Raw genomic sequence first — 20826 nt, 5'->3', positions numbered from 1 at the left:
TATCCAGACACTGACGAATTGAATACGCACTTCATTTCATTTCAACCACTGCAAAATATACCGAATGCTAAGTAGAACCATCGAGTCTGACGGCGATTGAGTTTTTCGATAAGAGACTGGTCTTCCAGGTATGTACGAGCGGACACTCCTGATGTACATAGCGAACGTGCTTACTTTACAAGAGTCTTGCTATCCAGGTAGATGACTGCTATATATTCATCATCCCTATCGTTCTTGTCGTACCTGTCGTCCCTGTCGTCTCTGTTCCTATTATTATCGCTATCGTCTTGGTTGTTATCCTTATTATCGTCGATACCTACTATTCTCCTAGATAGTCAGATATATCCTCCCGGATAGCAAACCCTCTTTACGATAGCAATTCCAAAACCCTCAGGGAGACGAATCTCAATACAACAGAATTGGCTGCTCTCCGTTGATCTTTTCCAGGTTGCCTGAGACCGAGCGAATACCGATTCAATTACAAGTACTTACACATTTCAGAAATCGATTTGTAATTCGATAAATGATAAAATCTCTTCAACTTCAGACTGGCAATTCGCCATGCAATTCTCAAAAGTGGTATCACAAATCACAAAGTCGCAAACCCCCTCTGTCTCCTTACTTCTTCTCCGCGCTTCCCGTAGTCGCAGAATCAACAGCCCCAGCCGGCACCTTTCCCTCCATAACCCCATCCTCACCCGGCTGGAACTCCTCCTTCGCAACCGGCGGGCCGTGGAAGTTCTTCCTCGCGTACGCAAAGTACCACACAACCGCAATGAACGCGAACCCAGCAAACACCACACTAGCATAATTCATCGTCGACGCGTCCACGGGTAAGCTCACCGGCATGCAGAAGATGACCACCGCAAACACGATCCAGACGATGCAGATGCAGTTGATCAGCGTGCCGAACTTGCCCAGCGGGTACGGCGAGTTCGCCACGGCCTTCCTGCGCTGGATCAAGTTCACCAGCACAGGCACGCCGTAACTCGTCGACAAGCAGATCGTCGCCACGCCCGTGAACGAGTTGAACGCCGCCGAGGAGCCAAAGTAGATACACCCCAGCACGCAGTCGACCACCGTGGAGAGGAACAGCGCCCACAGCGGCATGTCGAGCTTGTGGTTGACCTTGCTCCAGAGCTTGTAGCCCGGGATGGCGCCGTCGCGGGCGAAGGCGTAGGTGCAGCGGGACGCGGCGGTGAGGGCGCCGATGCCGGCGAACATGAGGATGCCGAGAATCAAAAAGAGCAGGCCGAAGCCGCCGGCGGTGGAGCCGGTGACGGTCTTGAAGAGCAGGCCGATGGGCTGGGAGTTGGCGACCTCGAGGAGCATGGTGACGTCGGGGAGGACGAAGAGGATGGGGATGAGGTAGATGACGCCGGTGACGCCGGCGGCGGCGACGGAGAGGACGATGGCGCGGGGGACTTCGCGTTCGGGGTTCTGGACTTCTTCGCACATGGAGGCGACCATGCCGTAGCCGGTGAGGGTGTATGCGGCTGTTTTACGATGTTAGCTTCATGTTTTCTCATCATTTCTCTACAAATTGTGTTATACCTTGAAGCAGGCCGACGAAGAAGGACCACCCGGAGGGCCATCCACTAGCCGAAGCATCGTAATGCGAAAACACAAACTCGGCAGAGCGCTTGCTCGGCGCCATGACCAGGATCGTGACCAGAATGATGAGCACAGAGGCGCCGGTCCAGTAGATGCAGACCTTGTTGATCAAATCCAGGTACCGCGACCCAAACGCGTTCACGCTCGCGCACACGAGCATCACAGCCCAGAAGCACAGCACAGTCTGCCACTCGTTCGCGACAAAGTCCTCGTTGAAGATGCTAATCGCACTCAGAATAAGCTGCGCGCCGCTGAAGTTGATGCTCAGCGTGACGGTCCAGTTTCCCACCAGCGTCAGCCAGCCATCCACGAAGCTGACCATCGGCGCCCAGCCGGCGGGGGCGAGCATGGCGGACCAGTAGTAGACGCCGCCGGCGGTCGGGTAGACGGCGCAGATCTCGGCGAGGGAGGCGGCGATGCAGAGCGAGATGATGGAGACGAGGACCCAGCCCCAGAGGACGGTGACGGCCTGGCCGTTGGTGAGGGTGATGTACATTGTCGTGGAGAGGCCGAAGGGCACGGCCATGATGGCGAAGGAGAGGCCGAGGATGGAGAGCATGGAGAGGTTGCGCGGGAGCTCGGCCTTGTAGCCCAGGCGGGCGAGGGCCTGGTCTGCCGAGACGCGAGGGGGCGCCTCGCCCATTGAGACGGAGCGGATGGAATCCGACATTGTGGTTGTTGTGGTGTGAGTTCGGTATCGAGGTGTGTGTTCCGGTAGACGACGTTGAGGTCGGGGAATGCGGTCGGGACGTGTGTCTAATCCCGCTGTCGACCGGTTCGCTCAGGATCGGGAGGATTGGGCCGGGTTGACAGGTGCCGTGCGCAGGGGAGCAGCGCCGGGTTTAAAAGGAGTGAACAAGAAGACCTGGCTGTATTAAAATACAAGTAAATATACAAAAAAAGGATAAAACCGCACTCACGCGAGCTTCAATTGGGGAAAGGGAAGAAATGGGAAATGGGGGGAAAAGAGGGTTAAGCGACTCTTTTAGTATGCCCGGCAGATTTGGAGAAAGAGACAGCAAGCATGGAAACCCAGCTATGCCGTGGTCTGCGCGTCGATCCAGTCGGGTCACACACACAACGCCGTCAGCAACTACACCAAGGACACAATTCAATGACACAGAAACGGAGGAGATCCATCCTTGGGGCCTGGGCTACGGCGGCGCCCCAATGCAACGGGATCGGGGGGGGGGGGGGGGGGGGGTGCGTGAGGGGGGACCCAGTTCCAACACGCTAGCCTCTCCCCCACGCCCCGCAGACCGAGAGCAGACAGACGAGCAGATAGATAGAGACACGTTGAATTGGCCGAGATGGGCTTGATGGCCTGCTCGCTAGTGCGGCTGGCTGCGTGGAAGAGTGTTAGTCCGTAGACAAGAGACGACGCTGTATCTACGGGGCGATGTTAACATGGACTTGCAACCGCGGGTACACGACTATCTGACTATCTTCAACAATTGTGTGAAGCTGGGCTGGGTTCAGGCGCTTGTCAAGGCAATCATTCATAACAAGCGATATCTTCGGCCCAAGGGGGTCATGTTCGAATGTGGACTGAGAGAAATGGATCTATGGGGTTAGGTGGTTCGTGCGTATCAGCAGTGTCCGCCCGGGGCTTTTCGGTTGGGTGGATGTTGTCTGTTTCTGTCCTTCTGTGTGCCTGACTGAATCATGAGCATGTCACTTGAGATAGATATCAAACAGCCCGCGGATTGGCGTACACGTCCCTCCCTCCTCGACAGAATAGCCGCGAGAGCTGGGACGCTCTAAGCTGATAACAGAGGTAACACACACTCACACATAGACAGTTCTCCGGGCGCTCACAACCGCGGTCCGCAGGATCGGTAGCAGGGAAGACACAGCAGCGAAAGGCTTGTTTTACAGCCCGTGATGTCATGCGACCTACCCTATCCCCCCTTCCCCCTCTCTCTCCGCAGACACACGCGACGAGCTGCGCTGCAACGAGCCCAGCAGCTGCAACGACGATCAGCCCTTTCGGCCTAGGGCGACATGTCAGTTACATCTGTAGCGCGGTCTGGCGAGGGGGAAGGGAAAGCTTGGAGGTGACGAGCCAGCGGTTCGCACCCCGGAGAGCGAGACCCTGGCTAAGGTGTTCCCAGGAGAAATGAAGCGACACTGACAGGAGCACCTTATCGCTGTCGAATCCTAACGCCTCACGGTTCCTCAGGGTGTGGCTCGGTGAGCCCGGGCCTAAGCCCGTACAAGCCATGCCGTCCGCCTTCACGGCAGTGATACCTAAAAGGAACGTCTGGTCTGCCATCTTGTTGGGACTGGGTTGGTTGGAGCTGGGCCGAAGAACTCTATCCTTACTCATCACCAGCAACATCGAAATATCACCACTATCTCTTGAACCCCTCAAACAGAAAAGACAACATCCCCTCTGCCAAGAACCATCTCCATAAGCCTCACAATCCAGCTGCGCCAGTCCCTCAAACCCCACAAGCCCCAACTCCCAGAAATAAACTTCACCTCATGCCGGCAACGTTGTGCTTCGTTTCCCCATCGCCTGTCTTTCTCCAACAAGTCCTTCTCAACCACTCACATCACACCCGGACCGCGCTCCCCCAAAGCCAAGCTACGTACCCTCACCTCAAAAAGCAACCGCGCTCCCGCTCCACCTACAGAGATAACGGCGCTTCGCCAGCTTGCTGCTTTCACAACCCACGAAACCACCATCATCCATACTCACTCACACACGCGCGCTTCCCCTGATCCCCAGCGTGCCGGCCATCCTATCTCGGAAAACCTCAGATCGCCAAACCCCCCATCACCTTCAGAACAGTCCTACACAATCACGACAACGAGAATCCCCGAACCGAAGCGTGTGCGTCCTATCCTCATGAGTCGAGACACCACCCCCGGACATCTTCCGTAAGCACATACAAAACAGACTGATAAGAGACACCAACATAAGGCAAGTCAATCAGGGTCCCCGGGAGATTCCTTATCAGCCAGCCAGAAACCACTTCAAGGTACCGATACCGTTCGGCCCGATACCGCGACCACCATCCAATGCGCCGCCTCCCCCTACCATCCATCCAATGTCTCCTCCATCACCTCATCCCATCCCTTTCCCATCATCCTCAATTGTCCCTCCGAAAGCATTCATTGATTGCCTTCACGATATCTCAGCGTTGAACCCCAAAAGTCATCCGTCTGCGTCACCGCTAAAGATAACGCACCCCTGGCACCTCCGCCCCATTTTGCCGATCAAAAGCCGAGGTTCCCCATCTCTCTCTCTCCAATTTCCACACAAGCGACGCGTCCTTCGGCCACTGCCGATGACACAAACCGTGCGGCCGCACAGAATCAAAGCCTCATACACGTACTATGTAAACTCTTCCAGAAGCCTTCTGGAATGCATCCTTCGTGCATGAGAGCTTATATCAGCCTCATTTCATTTGCACCTCCCTTCTCCATCAACCATCATTATTCTCTTTTACAATATTCATCATGCAGTAGCGGTCAGCCTCGTTCTCAGGGGCCTCAATTGGCCCATCACATGCATGCCACCGCCATCGTCGCCGGGGCCACCCGACAAGTCCAGATCAAAGTGGACTCTGGTTCCCGAATGCCGACTGCGAATCGTGTCTGCTCCATTGTGGCTACGTACTAGGTGCTACCTGCTAGCACCGCCTGTCTTTTGATAAAAGTCTCTCCGCGCCGAATCCTCCATCGAGACTTGCCTCGTGCCTGTTAGAAATCGAATGCTCCCTTTTGAGCCCCTCTCTAAGTCCGGTCCGGGACTAATCATACCCTGCGTCAACCCCCAAAACGCCTTGCAAAGACCCGCCAAATGACAAACCCTCCATGTAAACAACCAGAATACCGTCTCTCCAACGCGCTTATCATCTACTGCGTCAGGTCACTTTCCAAGGACCTGCTTTTCCGTATTATCATCAACTAGTTTCCTCTGCTTGAGGATCTTCACCAGCTCCGTCATGGTCACTGGCCGCGTGAGGAAGAGATCCATGCCGCTAGCAAAGCCCTCCTGTCGCGCGCTGGCCGACCCTAAGCTGGTAATGGCGATGACCACCGCAGGCGGAAGGTGATGAGCTCTTTCAAACTTTCGAATCCGCCTCGTAGCCTCAAGTCCGTCCATGACGGGCATCGTAATGTCTGATAAACTGTCAGCAACTCCCCCTTCATGGCTACGCATCGCCTGTCAACATACCTATGAGAACGCAGCAGAATCTGTTGGGCTGCGCGGTGTAGGCTTGTAAAGCTTCCAGGCCGTTTGTCGCTGTAGTATGTTTCTTGTTCAATTTCTTCATGTATGCCGATAGAATCTGTGACTGTTAGCACGATGCAATTCGATTTCTTCCAATGGACACACGCACTTTAAGATTGATTGGATTGTCATCCACCAGAAGAAATTCTTGTTGCTGGTTTATAGTCTTGGCCATCGAGGAAGACGCAAGCACTGGAGGTGTAGCAGTGCCAGGCGTTGATGCTGGGGATGTGGTCGATGCGGCGCCAGCGGCCTTTGCAGCCGGGCGGAAAGGAAGTTTCAGTGTAAACTCCGGGTCTGGTTGGGCAACCCAGTTGTTGAGCGGCGATTGCGTGATGATTTCGTCTGGAGTCGTGGCCATCACAACGCTCTTGATGCTCTCAGATTGGGCCCTCTTGCGCCCCGGGGACAGTTCCGATCTCATCGCGCTGTTGGGCGTGAGAGGGCCGGACATGGCATCCGGCCCCGCAGCCACAAGCTTTACAGCCTGTCGCTGCTGCCATCGATCGAGAGCACACGCAAGGGCCTTGGCGACTTTTCGTGGTCCGGTGCTGATTCTCTGTTAGTTATGAACGTTTTCTGTGATCCGCATTACTTACGGCTGCGCGATGAATTCCATCACGGTCTGCTGACGGGACCGCCTGTAGGAGGTCGCCAGCTTTTGAGCTGACTCGGCATTGGCGCAAACGACGACGAGTGGGGGTTCATTGCCCCTACTGTGAGACGCGTCAAGCTTCCGGAATGCTTCTTCACTACAAAGTGTGAGGTCCGCGGGAGAAGAGGCAGCTCCTGTACTGTCGTATGTGATGCTAACGTCTAGCCACTTGAGTGGAAGACTCTCGACCGGGAGATCGTGGCCCCCAGCACGAAGCTCTTCTGAGCTATCAAGACCCCGACTGAAACCGCGGACAGAAAGTCTCCTGCCGGCCAAGGAGCTCAAGTCTGCCGAAAACTTACGTCCGCGGCTAGCCGCCTTGCGTGAAAGCACGAGTGGCATTGACACGGTCATGCTAGTTCCGTGGCCAAGTTGACTCTTGACGCTGATCGTGCCGCCGAGTGTTGCGACAATTTGCCGTACTAGACTCAGCCCAAGACCCGTGCCCGGAGCCAAGGCGTCCTCTTGAGAGAACGGTGTAAAGAGCTTGTTGCGTAGGAAGTCCTCACTGATGCCTTTGCCGGAGTCTGTCACGGTGAGGACAACCATGGATGCCGATCTCGCCGACTTGTGAACCACCTCTTCTTGTCTGAGCTGAACCTTGATGAAACCACTCGATGTGTATTTAAGAGCGTTGCCGAATAAGTTCATAATAATCCGTCTTAGGGCGCCGGGTTGGGAATGGAAGACCCATGAAAAGTTCGGATCAATGTCTACGAGAATCTTGACATCCTTCAGGTTCGCAGGCTGAGGCTCCGAAGGCTTTCTTTTGTGGCCGAGACCTTCGCTGGAAGCAATGGCGTCCAACTTCTCTTGAGCAGGTGTAGGCGGCCCGGAAGCTGTGCCGTGGCGAGCCAGCTGAGAAGCCACCATGTGCTGGAAGCTGTGCCCGATGAAGACACTCTCGATGACCTCTTCGACGAGCAAGTCAAGATGGACGTCGGAGACCAACGTCATCATGCCTGACTCGATGGAAGCGGATGCCTCCGGGCGCAACCCGCGTCCCGGTCCGTTGTTACGTCTCTGAGACCTGGAGGCTCGTAGGTAGGTGTTGACTTTGCTGTAATCAAGCAACTGCATCATATTAGTACGAAGTATGTGTCGAGAGGTCTAGTTATGCTGGACTTACATGGTCAATTGTGTCCAGCAGGGTTTTGCCCGAAATTTCAATGGTGTGGATGACGTCCACTTGGAATGCGTCAAGTTGAGTGTCGTGAAGCAGCTCCGCCGCGGCAACGACACCGTGAAGCGGTGATCTTAACTCATGGCTGAGTGATCCGAGGATGTCTGTCTTTGCCTTCTCGGCAATGATGGCGTCTAGACGAATAATCTCCGCCATTGTAACCATGCCAAATGCACGCAAGTACGGCAAATCAGCATCCGCAGTAAGAATGCGAGACGCGCTTTTGCTCCAGACAAACCCTCCAGCGTAGCAGCGCTCTTTCGAAGGATCCCATAATGGTACAACTGCTACGCTTCTCGCCCCAGGAAACATGTCTACAATCGTTTTCGCCTCGTTTCGTCGTGTAAAGTACGAGTGCGCCGCTCGGGTCTCGGGTCGGGTCAACTGCTCGTTATCCTCTGTCGGAGTAAGGTCCGTGTCGTCACCTTCAGAGTCAACGTGGTTCCATTGTCCCATTTCATCAAAGCTGAAGACCTTGCCGTTAGGGTACCTTCGCAGCAACTTCTTGAGGAACCGTTCTCGCAAGGTCTTCCGGCCGAACTGAGGGATCTCGCCGCTGTTCATGACGCTTTCCACTGTGGACGATCTGCCGAAACACCTGCACCATCTGTCATTGGCATCCTCAGATCTCTCGGACATGCTGTCGTCACTGCTGGAAAAGCGATTGTCCGCGACTTCGCTCGCCCTACGAGGACCGCTAACGAGACCGCCAAATGACACAATGCTGGCGTCGAGGAAAAGTGCACCGTCTACTTCCAAAGACTTGCGAATCACGTTGGCGGCCCGTGAGAAGATCTTGATAGTTTCCGTCAAACGAGGGTCTGGGGGCGCAGAGCTTGATGTTGTTGTAGCTATGGTCGCGGTCGACGCGGTGGTCTCGACGGAATCACTCGAGTCGATTTTGGACGGGGAGGCGGCAGGGTCTCGACTGATTGGGTTGATATTCGGTCGAATGGCTTCGATGGGTCCAGATTTCGGCGACGGCGGCTCCTCCGGCGGCGACGTCGCGGGGGTGTCGAACCCATTCGATGAAGATCTCGGCGACGGGGGTTTGGTGGTTGGCGGGGTCTCATCTTTACCTCCAATGAAATCGCCCAAGCCATAGACCATGCGTTCGCTGCGACGATAGCTCTCGTTCACCCTCCTCGACTCCAAATAATCCATCACCGTCTGGGAAATCTCTCTCATGAATTGCACCGAGTCGGCATCGAGCCCAGCCCTTGGGCGGTCATCGAAAATGCAGTAGACGCCAATGTTGATGCCTTTCGGGGACCGAATCGGAACACCTGCGTAGAAGCGGTTATACGGAGCCGCGTCGATGTATGGGCGGTTACAGAAGCGCCGGTCAGCGCCAAGGTCTGGGACTACGGCCACAGGAAGTTCGTCGTCACTGGTCACGGGGCCACCGGCCTGCACCTCCTCACGAGTCGCTCCGACGAGAACATGTTCGCAAATTCCAAAAGCACGCGGGATGGCCGTACCGCAAAGCCAAAGGTGGTTCACTGATGGGTATTTTGCGTTCGCGGTCAACGGCACAGATCTGGTGGCCTCGGCGACAATATATTGGTGCTGGCGGTCGAAAAGGGAGATGAGGGCGCGGGAGGCGTTCAGTCGCAGGGCTCCCAGCTGCGCAAAGGCAGTGAGGCCTGTGTCGGGCGACGACGCGAGAGCCGAGAACGGGACCGGTTTGTCGGGGCTGTTGAAGACGGCACTGGGAATGTGGAAAGAATCATATCTAGAGACGCAACGCTTGTTAGTAAAGCGCTTCTCGTCCAGAGCTACATCTTGTCGAGCGAGCTGGCAGCAGGTGGCCTGCGTACTTGAATGTCTCCCACTCACGGGCGCCTTCAGATATCTTGTTCATGCTTCATTCAGGGTCGTACTTGGTTTGCGATGAAGCTCGTCTTGCCCATGGTCTGACGATGGGATCTGGGAGGCGGCAGGAACAACAATGGGGAGGTTTTGTTCTCAGTGTTGTCGTCACAGGTTATCCAAGACCAGGTCAAGGAGGAAGAGCAACGGCAGCAGCACGCATGCAAGCATCTGAGGTGAGGCGGAGGGCATGACTGAAATGCCGCTCCTCCCCGCTGTGGTGGAACAAGGATCCCGGAAGCCGGGATGGGCGCTGTTCGAGACGGTTGGGGGGGCAGGGCCTGGTCGGGCCAGTCCAGTGGCCAATGTGCCTAGCAAAGTGCGAGTGAGAGTGCAGCACCCGCAAAGCACTGAGCAGCAGCAAAAAGGCAGGCAAGACATGGAGGTGGTCTTGGTCTTGCAGCTCGCCTAAGGTGCGTTAGTGCGGCCATGGTTGCAGGGCAGCAGGCGGGCAGAGGGCAGATGGATCATGGAACGACATGGGCCAAGCCAGCGGCTATCCTTGCCCTGGATGGGAAACCGGTTCTTCGGGCAGGATGGCATCCACCGTCGTCGGTCCATGGACCATATCGACTTCGCCCGTGGTATGGGCCGGCCGTCCACGGTACCTGCCTAGGTATCCAACCATCAGAATTGCCCCTCCTTTTTCCCATGAGCCCATCCACCGTCGACGCGCTGCGGTGCGCGGGAGGAGGACGGCGTGCGTAACCTGTGTGTGTGTTGGTTTGGGCGATTGAGCCTGTCGTTTGCCTTCGTTTTGCGTGTCCCGGGGTGTCCCTCGGAAATCCTGAGATGCGCTAGGCTTTAGTGGCCGTCGAAGAAAGTGTGCGGCTTGTCTCTTTGCAGCCCAAGCCTGATGTTTTGGCGACAGATGAGCCGGACTCCGCAGGGCAGGCCAAAAGAAAAGTTGAGCAGAGTTCAGATGCCCAACCGCTGCAGCCTCTGGCGGCACGCCGCAAGTGTGGCCACTAAGGAGTGTTTGAGTGTGTGTTCTGGTCAGGCGGCGGCGTTCTGCATAGTGTAGAGGCTGGACGAGGCCGATGGTTTCTTGGGACCAAGGTTTAGGGGTCTGGAGGCACTCTAGCGCAGCCACATGTGTTCTGGAAGGCAGAGATTTGTAGCGTGTTTCGCGGCCTGAAGACGACAAACGAACAGAGGCAGAGGCTAAAACAGTCGAGTTGGATGGTGGGTGGGATGGCACAGATGGTTCTTAGGGGGGTGTCTGTTGTGGTGGTGGTGTGGCTGCTGGAGGAGGCAGACACAGACACAGACACGCAGACCCCAGCCAATCAACCTTTTGCAAAGTGTGATTTGTGACTTGGGCAGCGAGATCCGAGGCCGATTTCGATGGCGAGAAGAAGTGATCAGCGAACTCAGGTAACGTAGGGCAAAGCTTCGTGGGTTCTGAAGAGCGGCCAGACTCTGTTGCTGTGGGCTGTGGGCCATGGGTGATGGGCCTTGGTATGGGGATCATGGATCTGCCTCCGGCTCGGTGTAACAGTATGGCATTGTGGTGTGAGTTGAGGTATCTGTACACTGAGTGCCGGTGTCGTGTGGGCATCATGAGCGAAGGATGTCTGCCGCAGTGCCAATCCGATGGTCACCGGCCGCCCATCACTGGTTGAACGGTCACCGCCTCGCCATTGTCGGCAATGTCATCCTCCACCTGACGACCTAGGTGATCGTGATGAACCCATTGTTTTCCTTGGAGCGACGGCCTTGATTGATGATAATTGATTAAAGTCTGACGATGCACCGATGGCAGACTCGCGGCTCAAGGCAGCGCAACGGCCAACCAGAAGGGTGCGACGGTGACGGGACTGGCTCCGGGATCCCTGAAATCGACCCCCACCATCTGTACGCCCTGGTGGTAAGCCCTTGGTTGGTGTGCCCCTGGTCAGCCCCCAACGTAGCGCCCCTTGTTCGTGTTGATGAACGGCCGGCCGGTGGAAAGGAGAGGAAAAGCTGGCATCGATGCAAATCGGAGATGCCGGGAATGCAGCTGATCGATGAGCCTAGGAATGGAAGATTTCGAGGAATGTCGTGATGGGCAGGAGGGAATGGAATTGCTGCTCAGTCGATGTTGCAACCGCCAGGCAGGTGTCATTCTTCGCTCTTTCCTGGGCCCCATCAGCTGTTGGCAGGGCGGGCAAGCGCAACCATCAAACAAGCAGGATCCCTCTGGAGTGCACCTTCCGCGGCGCAACGGCTGCGGCGAGAGCAACACCAGCAAGAGCAACTGCATCTCTCAACACGGTGCACTGCAAATGCAGCACTCCCTCCACAGTGCGGCCGCCAAAGTCAATGTTCAAGGGAAGGATCAGCCCCTCAAAACTGGCTATTGGAAACTTGGAATCTGATAAATTGCAGCAGCGGGAAGCTGGGAAGCAGCAGGGCAATTGACTCGTTGCGACCCGCTCTTTCCCTCTTCTCGACATGGTGGAGCCGCTCTTCCCTGTGAACTCTGACAGGCCCCGCAAATATGCTGTAATCCCGTACCGTGACGCTACAGTGTCCGCACATGGCTGCTCACGTGCGGCCAATAAAGATCCGGCAAAGACCACTGAAGGGAAGGAGCGCCAGGTACGTACCCGTTTCGGGACAGGTTGCTTCCTGCTGCAGGTCCAATGTCCCCATTATTCCCGGTACGTACCCCATGCGCCTTCCAAGTTCCGATTGCAGCTCTGACACGCACTTCATTTCGACCGCAACCTCATGATCCTCCATCACTACTTCTTACCACCGACCAAATCCTGACGGCCGCATTATGTCCTCTGCTATTGCATGAGCCACGAGCCCGTTCGTCTCCCTCATCGCCAACGCGTAGCTGGACATCTTGGACCCCTTTTCTTCAGCGGCCTCCTCCCGTCCCGTCGCCGTCGCCGTTGGGTTGTCGTCCAGTCTCTATTCATCCATCCACCCACTCAATGCGAGACCTGGATTAGAGGGGTCCTAGGGGTCCAAAGCGCGCATTCGTTTCTGGTCCATTTCTCCGTGGATGGTAGAACTTTCATCTCTTCACAACCAAGAGTTTATGAATAGCAGCAATTCATCATCAGTCGAGTCACTTTCACCCCTTCTTTTCGGTGCCACATTCATGCAACACGCAAAAAAAAAAAAAAAAAATGAGACGAAAATATGTCCCGCCCGCCTTCAGCCCAAACCATCGTCATCTCATCTCATCTTTTCTCTCGCCAACCCCTGGATGTTGTTCTCTTGCCAACGCCTTTGTTGCTGTGCTTCACATCGTCACCGTCAGCAGACCAGCAGACCGTTGCAGCCTGTTTGGGGGCCCAACTCGGAGCAATGAGCATCGCCTGAGGACCCTTCCTGGACCCTGATCCAGCCCCTTGCCCGTCCCTCATCCCTGCGGCGAGCATCCCGTCGAATGGCACCGTACCTCGCCCTGGACGACCGCCCCCCCGGCCTGCTCACTACGTAAGACCCCGAAGACCCCGATCGCTCCCCCGGGGCGGCCATGCCACCCGCATCGAGCCTTGAATGCGACATCGACCCGACGGCTCGCCCGGGGTTCAACCTACGACCGCTGATCACCACCACACTGCGCATAGTAAATCCGAAGCCGTTTCTTTATCGCTAGAACCTTCTAGCAGACGGTAATCACGATGCTTGGCATTGTTGCTGCGTGATTGCTCTCACATGCGCGAAGAGTAAGGACCCAGGTTTCAAGATCAGGCCAATGAGTTTGGAAATCAGGTTCGGAAATCAGGCTTCGGAAATCTCACGTCACGACGTAATTACGACTCAGACACCGCCCATCTGCATGACAGCGGCTTTCTGTTCTCAAGCACTTGTGCAGCACAAGCCCTGATGAGCCTCGTCGAAATAGAACGCCGCAACATGCCGAGGCATCAAACATTATAACGGATAACACAACTGGATGTATGCAACCAGCTGCTTCTCTAAATCCCATCTATCCTACGCGTCATCAACAAGCTTCATCCCCCCAATGACACCCTCGAACCCGCCCTCTCCAACCGTCGCCAGGGGAGCTTCCACCGCAATCGGCTGCCACACAAACCGCGCCCCGTTCCATCCCATGATCGTCAAGAACTCCATCCTATCCCCTCCAACGTCCAAAAATGTCTGCCTCCCCTGCCCAACGAGCTGTGCCTCCGTCCACTCCCCCACGGGGAACGTGTAGTTCAGCGCGTACGTGCTCTCCCCCGAGAACAACATGACCGCATCCACCGTCCCGTTGCCGAACCACAGCCCGCTGTCCCCACCGCTGAAGATGGCGCCTTTGGCCGCGCTGGTGGGCTTGATCGAGAACGAGAGGGTGTAATTCCGTCCCTTTTGCGTGAGCGGAGTCGTGATGCTGCACGACGGCGTCAACACAGCGCCCTCCTCACCCAGCGCGCACGACGATTCCGCATGGTACCCGTTGCCCGATAGATCCTGCACCGTGCTGCCGTTGCTCTGAGTGAAGTCATATTCCACAATCGTCTCTCCCACACTCGGAATCCTACGATCAAGATTCTGCCCCGGCGCAGCAGGCTGCAACTTCGCAAACAACCCCCCATACGCATCCTCCGCCACCGCCCCTCCCCACTGCTTATCCGCCAGCGCCGGCAGCCCATCCCTCCACTGGTAATACGCCTCCGTCACCGTCGTCGCGTTCGGCCCAAAGTCGTTCCACTGCGGTGCCACGTGCCCCAGCAGCGCCGCACTGTCCCGGGCCGCGTTATTCGTCGCGTTCTCCCGCTCGAACACGTTCGGCGCGAACGCGCTCCCGTCGGGCGACCCGTGGAAGATGAAGTCCAGGCTCAGCTCGTGGCCGTACCACTCGGACCACTTGCCGACGGTGTAGATGTAGTCGCCCGAGTTGAGCACCGCGTAGCCGTTGTTCACAAAATCCCAGAGCGGGTTGGCTTCGAAGTTGGCCCAGTGCTGGATCGAGACGGACTTATTCACGTCGCCGCCTGAGGAGGGGGAGAATGTGCCCCAGATGCGCACCTTTTTGCCGGAGGTGGTTGTGATGTAGTCGTTCATCGAGTCCACGAAGCGGGTGTACTCGCCAACCAGCGCCCTGCTCCCATCAGTAACACGCTCAGGAGAAAGGTTCACGGGATGACTTACTCCTCGCTCAAAGTCGGGTCAACGTACTCATCCGCCCCAATACTAACAGTCTTCGTGTGAAACCACGGCAAAAACACCCCCCAAATATCCTGCATAACCGGAATCGTCTCGGGGTTCGACACATTCAACAGACTCAAATCACTACTCAGCCCCAGACTCTCTCTCCACTGCGAGATCACCAGCGCGTGCCCTGGGGCCTCGATCTCAGGCAGAATCGTGACGCCCCTTGCGGCGCATTTCGCCTGGATGTCGTCGAAGACGGCGCGCGTGTAAGACTCGTTGGCGCGCTTGTTGAGGCCCGCGAGGGACGGGTCGTCGGAGAGCAGGCGGAAGGCGGCGTAGAGGGAGAGCTGGCGCTCGCGGGAGTAGATGGCGACGTTGTTGTAGAGGTTGTCGGAGAGGTGGAGCTGGAAGGTGTTTTGTTTGAAGAAGGACATGTAGGCGCACATTTCGATTAGGAAGGAGGGGGGGTAGTAGTGGCGGGCGATGTCGAGCTGGGAGGGGTTAGCATGTGGTTTTGTTGTCTTGATGACAGAGAGGATGACGAGGACAGAAGCCTTGATGAGAATAGTCAAGATTTAGAAGAAGGTGGGCATACAGGAGCACAAAGAGAATCGTGGGAATAATAGAAGAGGCGACAGAGACAATAGGTAGGGATTACAAGATTAGCAAAGGGCATGTGATGGAGGTAGGCAGAAGAAGATTTAGACATCCGCAGATTACCCCCATCCTAAGAAAACTCATCGGAAGACATAAACACCGGAAAAGACCGGATAACTCACCATCATCCCCCGCGTCCCCCATCCGGGGCTATCAACCCCGTACCCAAGCTCCACCGCCCCGGCGCCGAGGACCATCTGCTGCAGCACCGACCGGGTGCCCCACCACGCCCCGAGCGGACTCGCGCCGGCAATGCGGACGCCGTCGATGGTCACGTTCAGCGCATAGCCCTCCGATGTCTCTCTGCCCGCCGCATCCTTGAACTTGGACGCGTCTTCGTCGAGAGTGAGGAAGATGGAGCCTTGCTCTGCTGCGGACCCGGTCGTGACGGGGATGGAGAGGTTGAGCACGGAGGCGAGGTCTTCGGAGAATGTTTCGGCAAAGGAGCGGAGGGTGGGCGGGATGAGCGTCTCGCCTCTCTCGTCGACTGAATCTGCAAACTGCTCGTGCACGATGATTTTCGTGAAGAAGGTTGAGGGCAGAGTGCCGCCGGTGGTGGTGTACGGCACGGTCGGGAGACCGGGGAGCGCGTCCGCTGCGACGCGGAGGCCGAGCGTCAGCGCCGAAGCAAGAGCTGTCGTGAACCGCATCGTCACGAATGATGGATGCAATTCGCCAATGGCAATGTCTCAGTGACCACACCTTTCAGAGGTTGTCTACAGCTAGCTATGCAGGTATATAACCACGACTTTATCAAATCTCGATCACCAACTGACATCACACGATGGCTCCCCGACGCGCGGGGTAACCCCCGAATGAGGGGCGAGCCGAAATGAGGAGCTGTGCGATTGTAGAAGGTGACAGCCGCGGATCAACAGACCGGTTTTTACCCCTCAGGAACACCCATCGGTATCGTATCATTGAGCTGTAGTTAGCGTACCTTGCAGTTGTACTGTTCTGTGCAATTGTGATAGCAACGTTGCAATTTGCGTGGCATATCCGATTAACAGCGGCCTTGCTCTTTTTGCCGTGGTGTTCGCGCCGGCTGGGTGGGGTCTGCCGAGCTGCTACTGCGGAGCTTGAGAGGGGAGAAGATTGCCGGGGTTTGACGGACGATAAAGCTGGGGTAATTGGGATCTTTGGAACGTTGTAGATGGTGATTGAATGAATGGGTGATTTGATACGTTATGTTACGCTGGATATTGGTGTTTGTCATCCTGGCCAGATAGATTTACGAACTCGGTCCAAATGCTGATGATGATGGTTGACCCCGAACGATACATTCACGGCCATACCGCGTGTTATTCTACAACCCCACTCATGGGTTAGTATATCATTTGGCAAGATTACCGCTGCAGGTATCAAGATGCACTCCAACTAGACAATTGGCTTCCATGGTTAACCTACCGCTTAAGCCTGTTTCCCGGCCAAGTAAAACCTGGAGATGAAAAGAAAAGAAAAACAACCCGAGCAGATGATAACTTGGAGATGAATTGTTCCGCTCGTAAACAAACAAAGTCAAATGAGGACGGCCACTGGTTAATCCATCCCGCTCTATCCGTCTGCTGAATCAAGGCGTCCACTAAGATGCGGCTTCATGTCTCAAGTACTACATGTCTCAAGTAGTGAGGAGATCAGCCAGCCACACCTCTTCAACGTCACCTTGCTGGACTCTCCTTGATGAGTTTTTGAATGAAAGAGATCAAGCATACTTCCGAAGCCAGTAATCTCTACGAAGTGCTGTTGGCAACAACTAGCCCTCCGCTATTTAGGTTCTCAAAACCTTTCGATATTTTCACTGAGCTCGATATGTCCCCGCAACAGTTCGAAAGCCAGGCTCAAGCAGCCCGTGAGCTACAATCCCAAATCAACACGGCTGTTAGCCGGCTCAATTTCCCTGGTGGAATTGGCGTCGGTAGTGCCGAGGTTGCCAAAGGCATCAATAAGAGCGTCGATGCCAGTGCCGTCGATGCCAGTGCCGTCGATGCCAGTGCCTTCGACAAGCACAACCAGTCGGGCATCGTCGAGGTGCACGCTCACTTCGTTGCCACCAAAAGCGATGGGGCGAAGGCGTTTGAGCTGGAGGTTATCTGGGGTATTTCGTCCTTCCCATTTTGATACTCCCCTCGTGAGAAAAAAGTATGGTCAACTAACGCGAAGCCGATGGGGACAGATGCTGATAATCCGCCGGTGGGCAAGACGCAAACGGCGCACTTCGGCCTGGGAGATATACCTTGACGGAAAGAGTGTTGCTGGACCGGGACATGTCTTTTTCGCCCCGGGCGTCATCTTGACGAACTATCCGAACAACAAAAGAGACCAAGCGGAGGAGCTGTCCCTCAAATTGAGTACGACCGACGGCATCGGGACGGGCAAGATGCAGAGCACCACTAAATACTATCGGCTTCAATGAGCAGAAATGTACCGTACACTACAGGCTCTGCCATGGCGATCAACTATTCTGTTGTTACTTCGAGATAATGAGAAATCGTCAAAACACCTGGCGCACGAAACACCAGTACAATTTCAGCAGATCATTCTCTATTCCAATCATTGGCAATATTTACGTCGTGGGTTCTTCGTCAAACTTGCCTCGTTCGTAGTACATACATCGTATTGGCCTTTTGGAACCTTTCGTTCGAAACACAACCTGCGCTACGCGCGGCAACATGATCCAAAGCACATATCGGGATCTGCCAAGCATTCAAGCATTAGACCGGGACATTTGAGTATATTTCGAAGAACTGGACTTCTCACTCTTGCTGTCTGCTTGTACAGGTGACACAGACTCTACAACAGTAAAGGTGGCTGTGGTCGGCCAGAAGATAACGACCTTTTGATTGACGTTCCTATTATGCCTCCACTCTTAGTACACGCCACGAAATATTTATGCTTGAGAAAATTGTTTCGAGCAATCTAGACAAAGACTTACCCTACTGGTGCGGGCGCGGGCTTGGATGTGTCTGCAACGCGCTTGATCCAACGTAGCCACTGCCCCTGTGATTGTGGTGTCTCCTTCCCCTCTTCGTTTGAACCCTGGGCGATATCTTCATCGAATGATGAGATGGCTTGTCGATACGAAGGAGGGCTGGCCTGGGTACCATCGTACTCCTGAATTCTCGGGCGATATGGCGGGCAAGGTGTTCCAGTATCATGTCGTCCAAAGCTGTCTTCGTTCATACCGATAAACTGATCCATTTCAAGCGATAATCGAGGTCTTCAGCTCTTGGTATCAAGGAACTTTTACTTCGAGGGTTCGTGCGTAGTCCGGGAGCCTGCTTAAGTAGCAGGCTTACACACAAGGCATGACTTGCGTCGGCCAAATGACATCGCCGAAGGCATAGTTTCACCGAAGCATTATAGCAAGCACCACCTCCCCGGCACGAATGCCCGTTTCAAGTTCACGATTCATGTTGGTTTGAGGCAATCTTCGTGGCAATTATTCTCACTTCTTTATGTCGCCATTTTTATCATTACGTTACAAGATGCCTAGTACATGAGAAGGTAGACAAAACGTTTCGGCAATTCCTGTTTGATAGACCTGGCCCAGCTCTGTTGCAGTTAAGAGGAACAGTGGAGAGACCTTGGCATGATCTCTAACAACCTGACGCCATTTCTGAAGTAATTCTCTGGCTCGCGCGCCGCTTTCAGCATTAGGGGCCTGAACGAGTAACAACATGAAGAAATTGGAGGCCACTACTAGACTGAATTTAGACCCTGTGCTAGACGTTAATTCGGAACAAGCAACTCATAAATTACATCGTCGGAACTCACATAAGTACCAAAATTGACCAAAGTCGCTGGAGGTTAGACAGACTGTAAACTTGACTAGGGCTTCTGCCCAAGTCTGTGCCGCTTGATATAGCTCATTGATCGTTGCACTCGAATCTGAAGCGCCGTCCTCGAGCTGTGATTCCAGCTCTGGGAAATCAGAGAAATTCCAGCTGAGGTTCTCAAACAAAAACCCTGTATCTGGAAAGGTCTGAGGCTCGGCGTCGACATCGATGATCTGCGGGGGAGGGGCGGATCGGACTGTGGGCCGAAGCAATGCTCGCCACGTATACGCTATCAACGAAAGGTACGCGAGTGAGATGCAAGCAGGGTACGGATCCTGATTCTCGTTCAGTGAGATTCTTGACTCAGGAAATGTCTCTGGTATCGGGACGGAGGCCCGCCATTGATGTAAGGCATCGAATATTGGCCGCGCAGCTTGAATACAATCTGGTAGATTCTCCGCCAATATCTGGCACGACTTCAAAGAGCTGGTTTCATGTCAGGTTTTGAGCTCAAATAAAGGGGCATCGGCCTACTATAAGTCCGCTTGTAGTCTCTCTGCGATCAGTGATAGTCTGGCCAGGTCCCGAAATGGAGATGCCTTCGGAGCATCCGTCTCGTTCCATGGTAGAAAGTCAAAGTTGTCAAGCTCGCCGACATCCCATTCATCGTTCCGAATGTAAGGAGGCCGTCCTGTATGCAGAGAGAGGAACTTGTCTTGTATGAAGACTGCCCACCACAGTCTTCGGCGGAGTCGCTTCTCCTGAGCAGGAAGACCCATCATACGGCATTCCAAATGTAGGCCTAGATTATGTGCTAGTCCCACAACTGTTCCCATGAACGGCCAAATAGACGCCGTATCCGTAGAAGCAGACTGCCGCGGGCTCTCATGGTTCCTGTGAAGATACAAGATTGCAGCTTGAAGAACATGCAGATGGGGCTTGCAAATTTCCTCATTCATGCTTGCATAACATATCTCCCAGACTTCGTCCAGGCTGATGTGGTCACAAGCCAAAAGGCCTACCAGATGATCGTCTTGGTGGGCGAACGGGATAGCCGAGCTATACAGAGCGGCCAAAAGATGCGTCGATGTTTGTGTTAGGATGTCTGGTTGAGGGAGAGCATCCTCCGATGTCAAACCTATTGCCGTCCGAGAGACTACGGGAAGCATCTTAAAGACATACTTGTGAAATCTTGACGAGCACAAAGAGGGTTAATGATGGACCGGAGTTGGAGACATGATGTATCAAACGTACAGACGAACAAGCCGAGCCCCTGTGGACTGCGGCACCAAACAGTCCAGTCTCCTACGCAACTCCATGACCTTTGCTTCGGCAGTCGAACTTCGACACAGAGCGTCTGAGCTGAGCAGAAAGTGTACCGGTATCTTGTCTGCCGTCGGCACGCCACCAGCATTTCGGACATGCAACTTGTGGAAACTTCGCAAGCCCAGTTCATCGAATCGAAAGTGACGAAGCAGCCAGGGATCTGACCCTGAAGAGCTCCCGAGGAGCATTGCGCTGTGGCCGTCCATATTATCGAGAGTCTGAGAGATCTGAGTCGTAAGCCGGTCGGGCTGTCCACCAGTTGAAGGGGAAACATCGGCAGTCCGACTGAACGCGATGAAAGAGCGGTTTGGAGCAGGAGCAGCAGCCTCATCAAAGCCAGATACAGAAGTCGACTGGTCATTCGTAACGTTGGTGCCATCTCGTAGAGAAGACG

The 20826-nt window shown here is 55.0% G+C and overlaps 5 protein-coding genes across 5 annotated transcripts; 1 reads left to right on the top strand and 4 right to left on the bottom strand.

Moving 5' to 3' along the window:
• Window positions 1-618: 618 nt before the first annotated feature.
• On the bottom strand, window positions 619-2284 carry TPO5 (Polyamine transporter TPO5; the record flags this gene model as incomplete). The annotated part of the gene is made up of 2 exons (XM_037323998.1): window positions 619-1496; window positions 1555-2284. The coding sequence occupies 2 exons, from the start codon at window positions 2282-2284 to the stop codon at window positions 619-621; spliced, it is 1608 nt and encodes a 535-aa protein (XP_037178172.1).
• Window positions 2285-5494: 3210 nt separating this feature from the next.
• Window positions 5495-9562, bottom strand: AHK5-1 (Histidine kinase 5; the record flags this gene model as incomplete). Its single annotated transcript, XM_037323997.1, has 6 exons — window positions 5495-5748; window positions 5804-5918; window positions 5970-6411; window positions 6460-7589; window positions 7645-9433; window positions 9519-9562. The coding sequence occupies 6 exons, from the start codon at window positions 9560-9562 to the stop codon at window positions 5495-5497; spliced, it is 3774 nt and encodes a 1257-aa protein (XP_037178142.1).
• A 3947-nt stretch (window positions 9563-13509) lies between these two features.
• On the bottom strand, window positions 13510-15980 carry nahA (Beta-hexosaminidase; the record flags this gene model as incomplete). Its single annotated transcript, XM_037323996.1, has 3 exons — window positions 13510-14620; window positions 14671-15164; window positions 15453-15980. 3 exons carry the CDS (start codon window positions 15978-15980, stop codon window positions 13510-13512), a joined length of 2133 nt encoding a protein of 710 aa, XP_037178328.1.
• A 1159-nt stretch (window positions 15981-17139) lies between these two features.
• CGCA056_v008748 (uncharacterized protein) lies at window positions 17140-17448 on the top strand (the record flags this gene model as incomplete). The annotated part of the gene is made up of 1 exon (XM_037323995.1): window positions 17140-17448. One exon carries the CDS (start codon window positions 17140-17142, stop codon window positions 17446-17448), a length of 309 nt encoding a protein of 102 aa, XP_037178327.1.
• A 1360-nt stretch (window positions 17449-18808) lies between these two features.
• Window positions 18809-20620, bottom strand: CGCA056_v008747 (putative transcriptional regulatory protein; the record flags this gene model as incomplete). The annotated part of the gene is made up of 4 exons (XM_037323994.1): window positions 18809-19047; window positions 19105-19592; window positions 19641-20297; window positions 20361-20620. The coding sequence occupies 4 exons, from the start codon at window positions 20618-20620 to the stop codon at window positions 18809-18811; spliced, it is 1644 nt and encodes a 547-aa protein (XP_037178342.1).
• Window positions 20621-20826: the final 206 nt, after the last annotated feature.

Source organism: Colletotrichum aenigma, assembly GCF_013390185.1.
Source record: "Colletotrichum aenigma strain Cg56 chromosome Unknown KSG_Cg56_contig05, whole genome shotgun sequence".
NCBI lineage: Eukaryota > Fungi > Ascomycota > Sordariomycetes > Glomerellales > Glomerellaceae > Colletotrichum > Colletotrichum aenigma.
The sequence above is the reverse complement of the archived record's forward strand: the minus strand, read 5'-3'. Positions and strand labels throughout refer to the sequence as shown.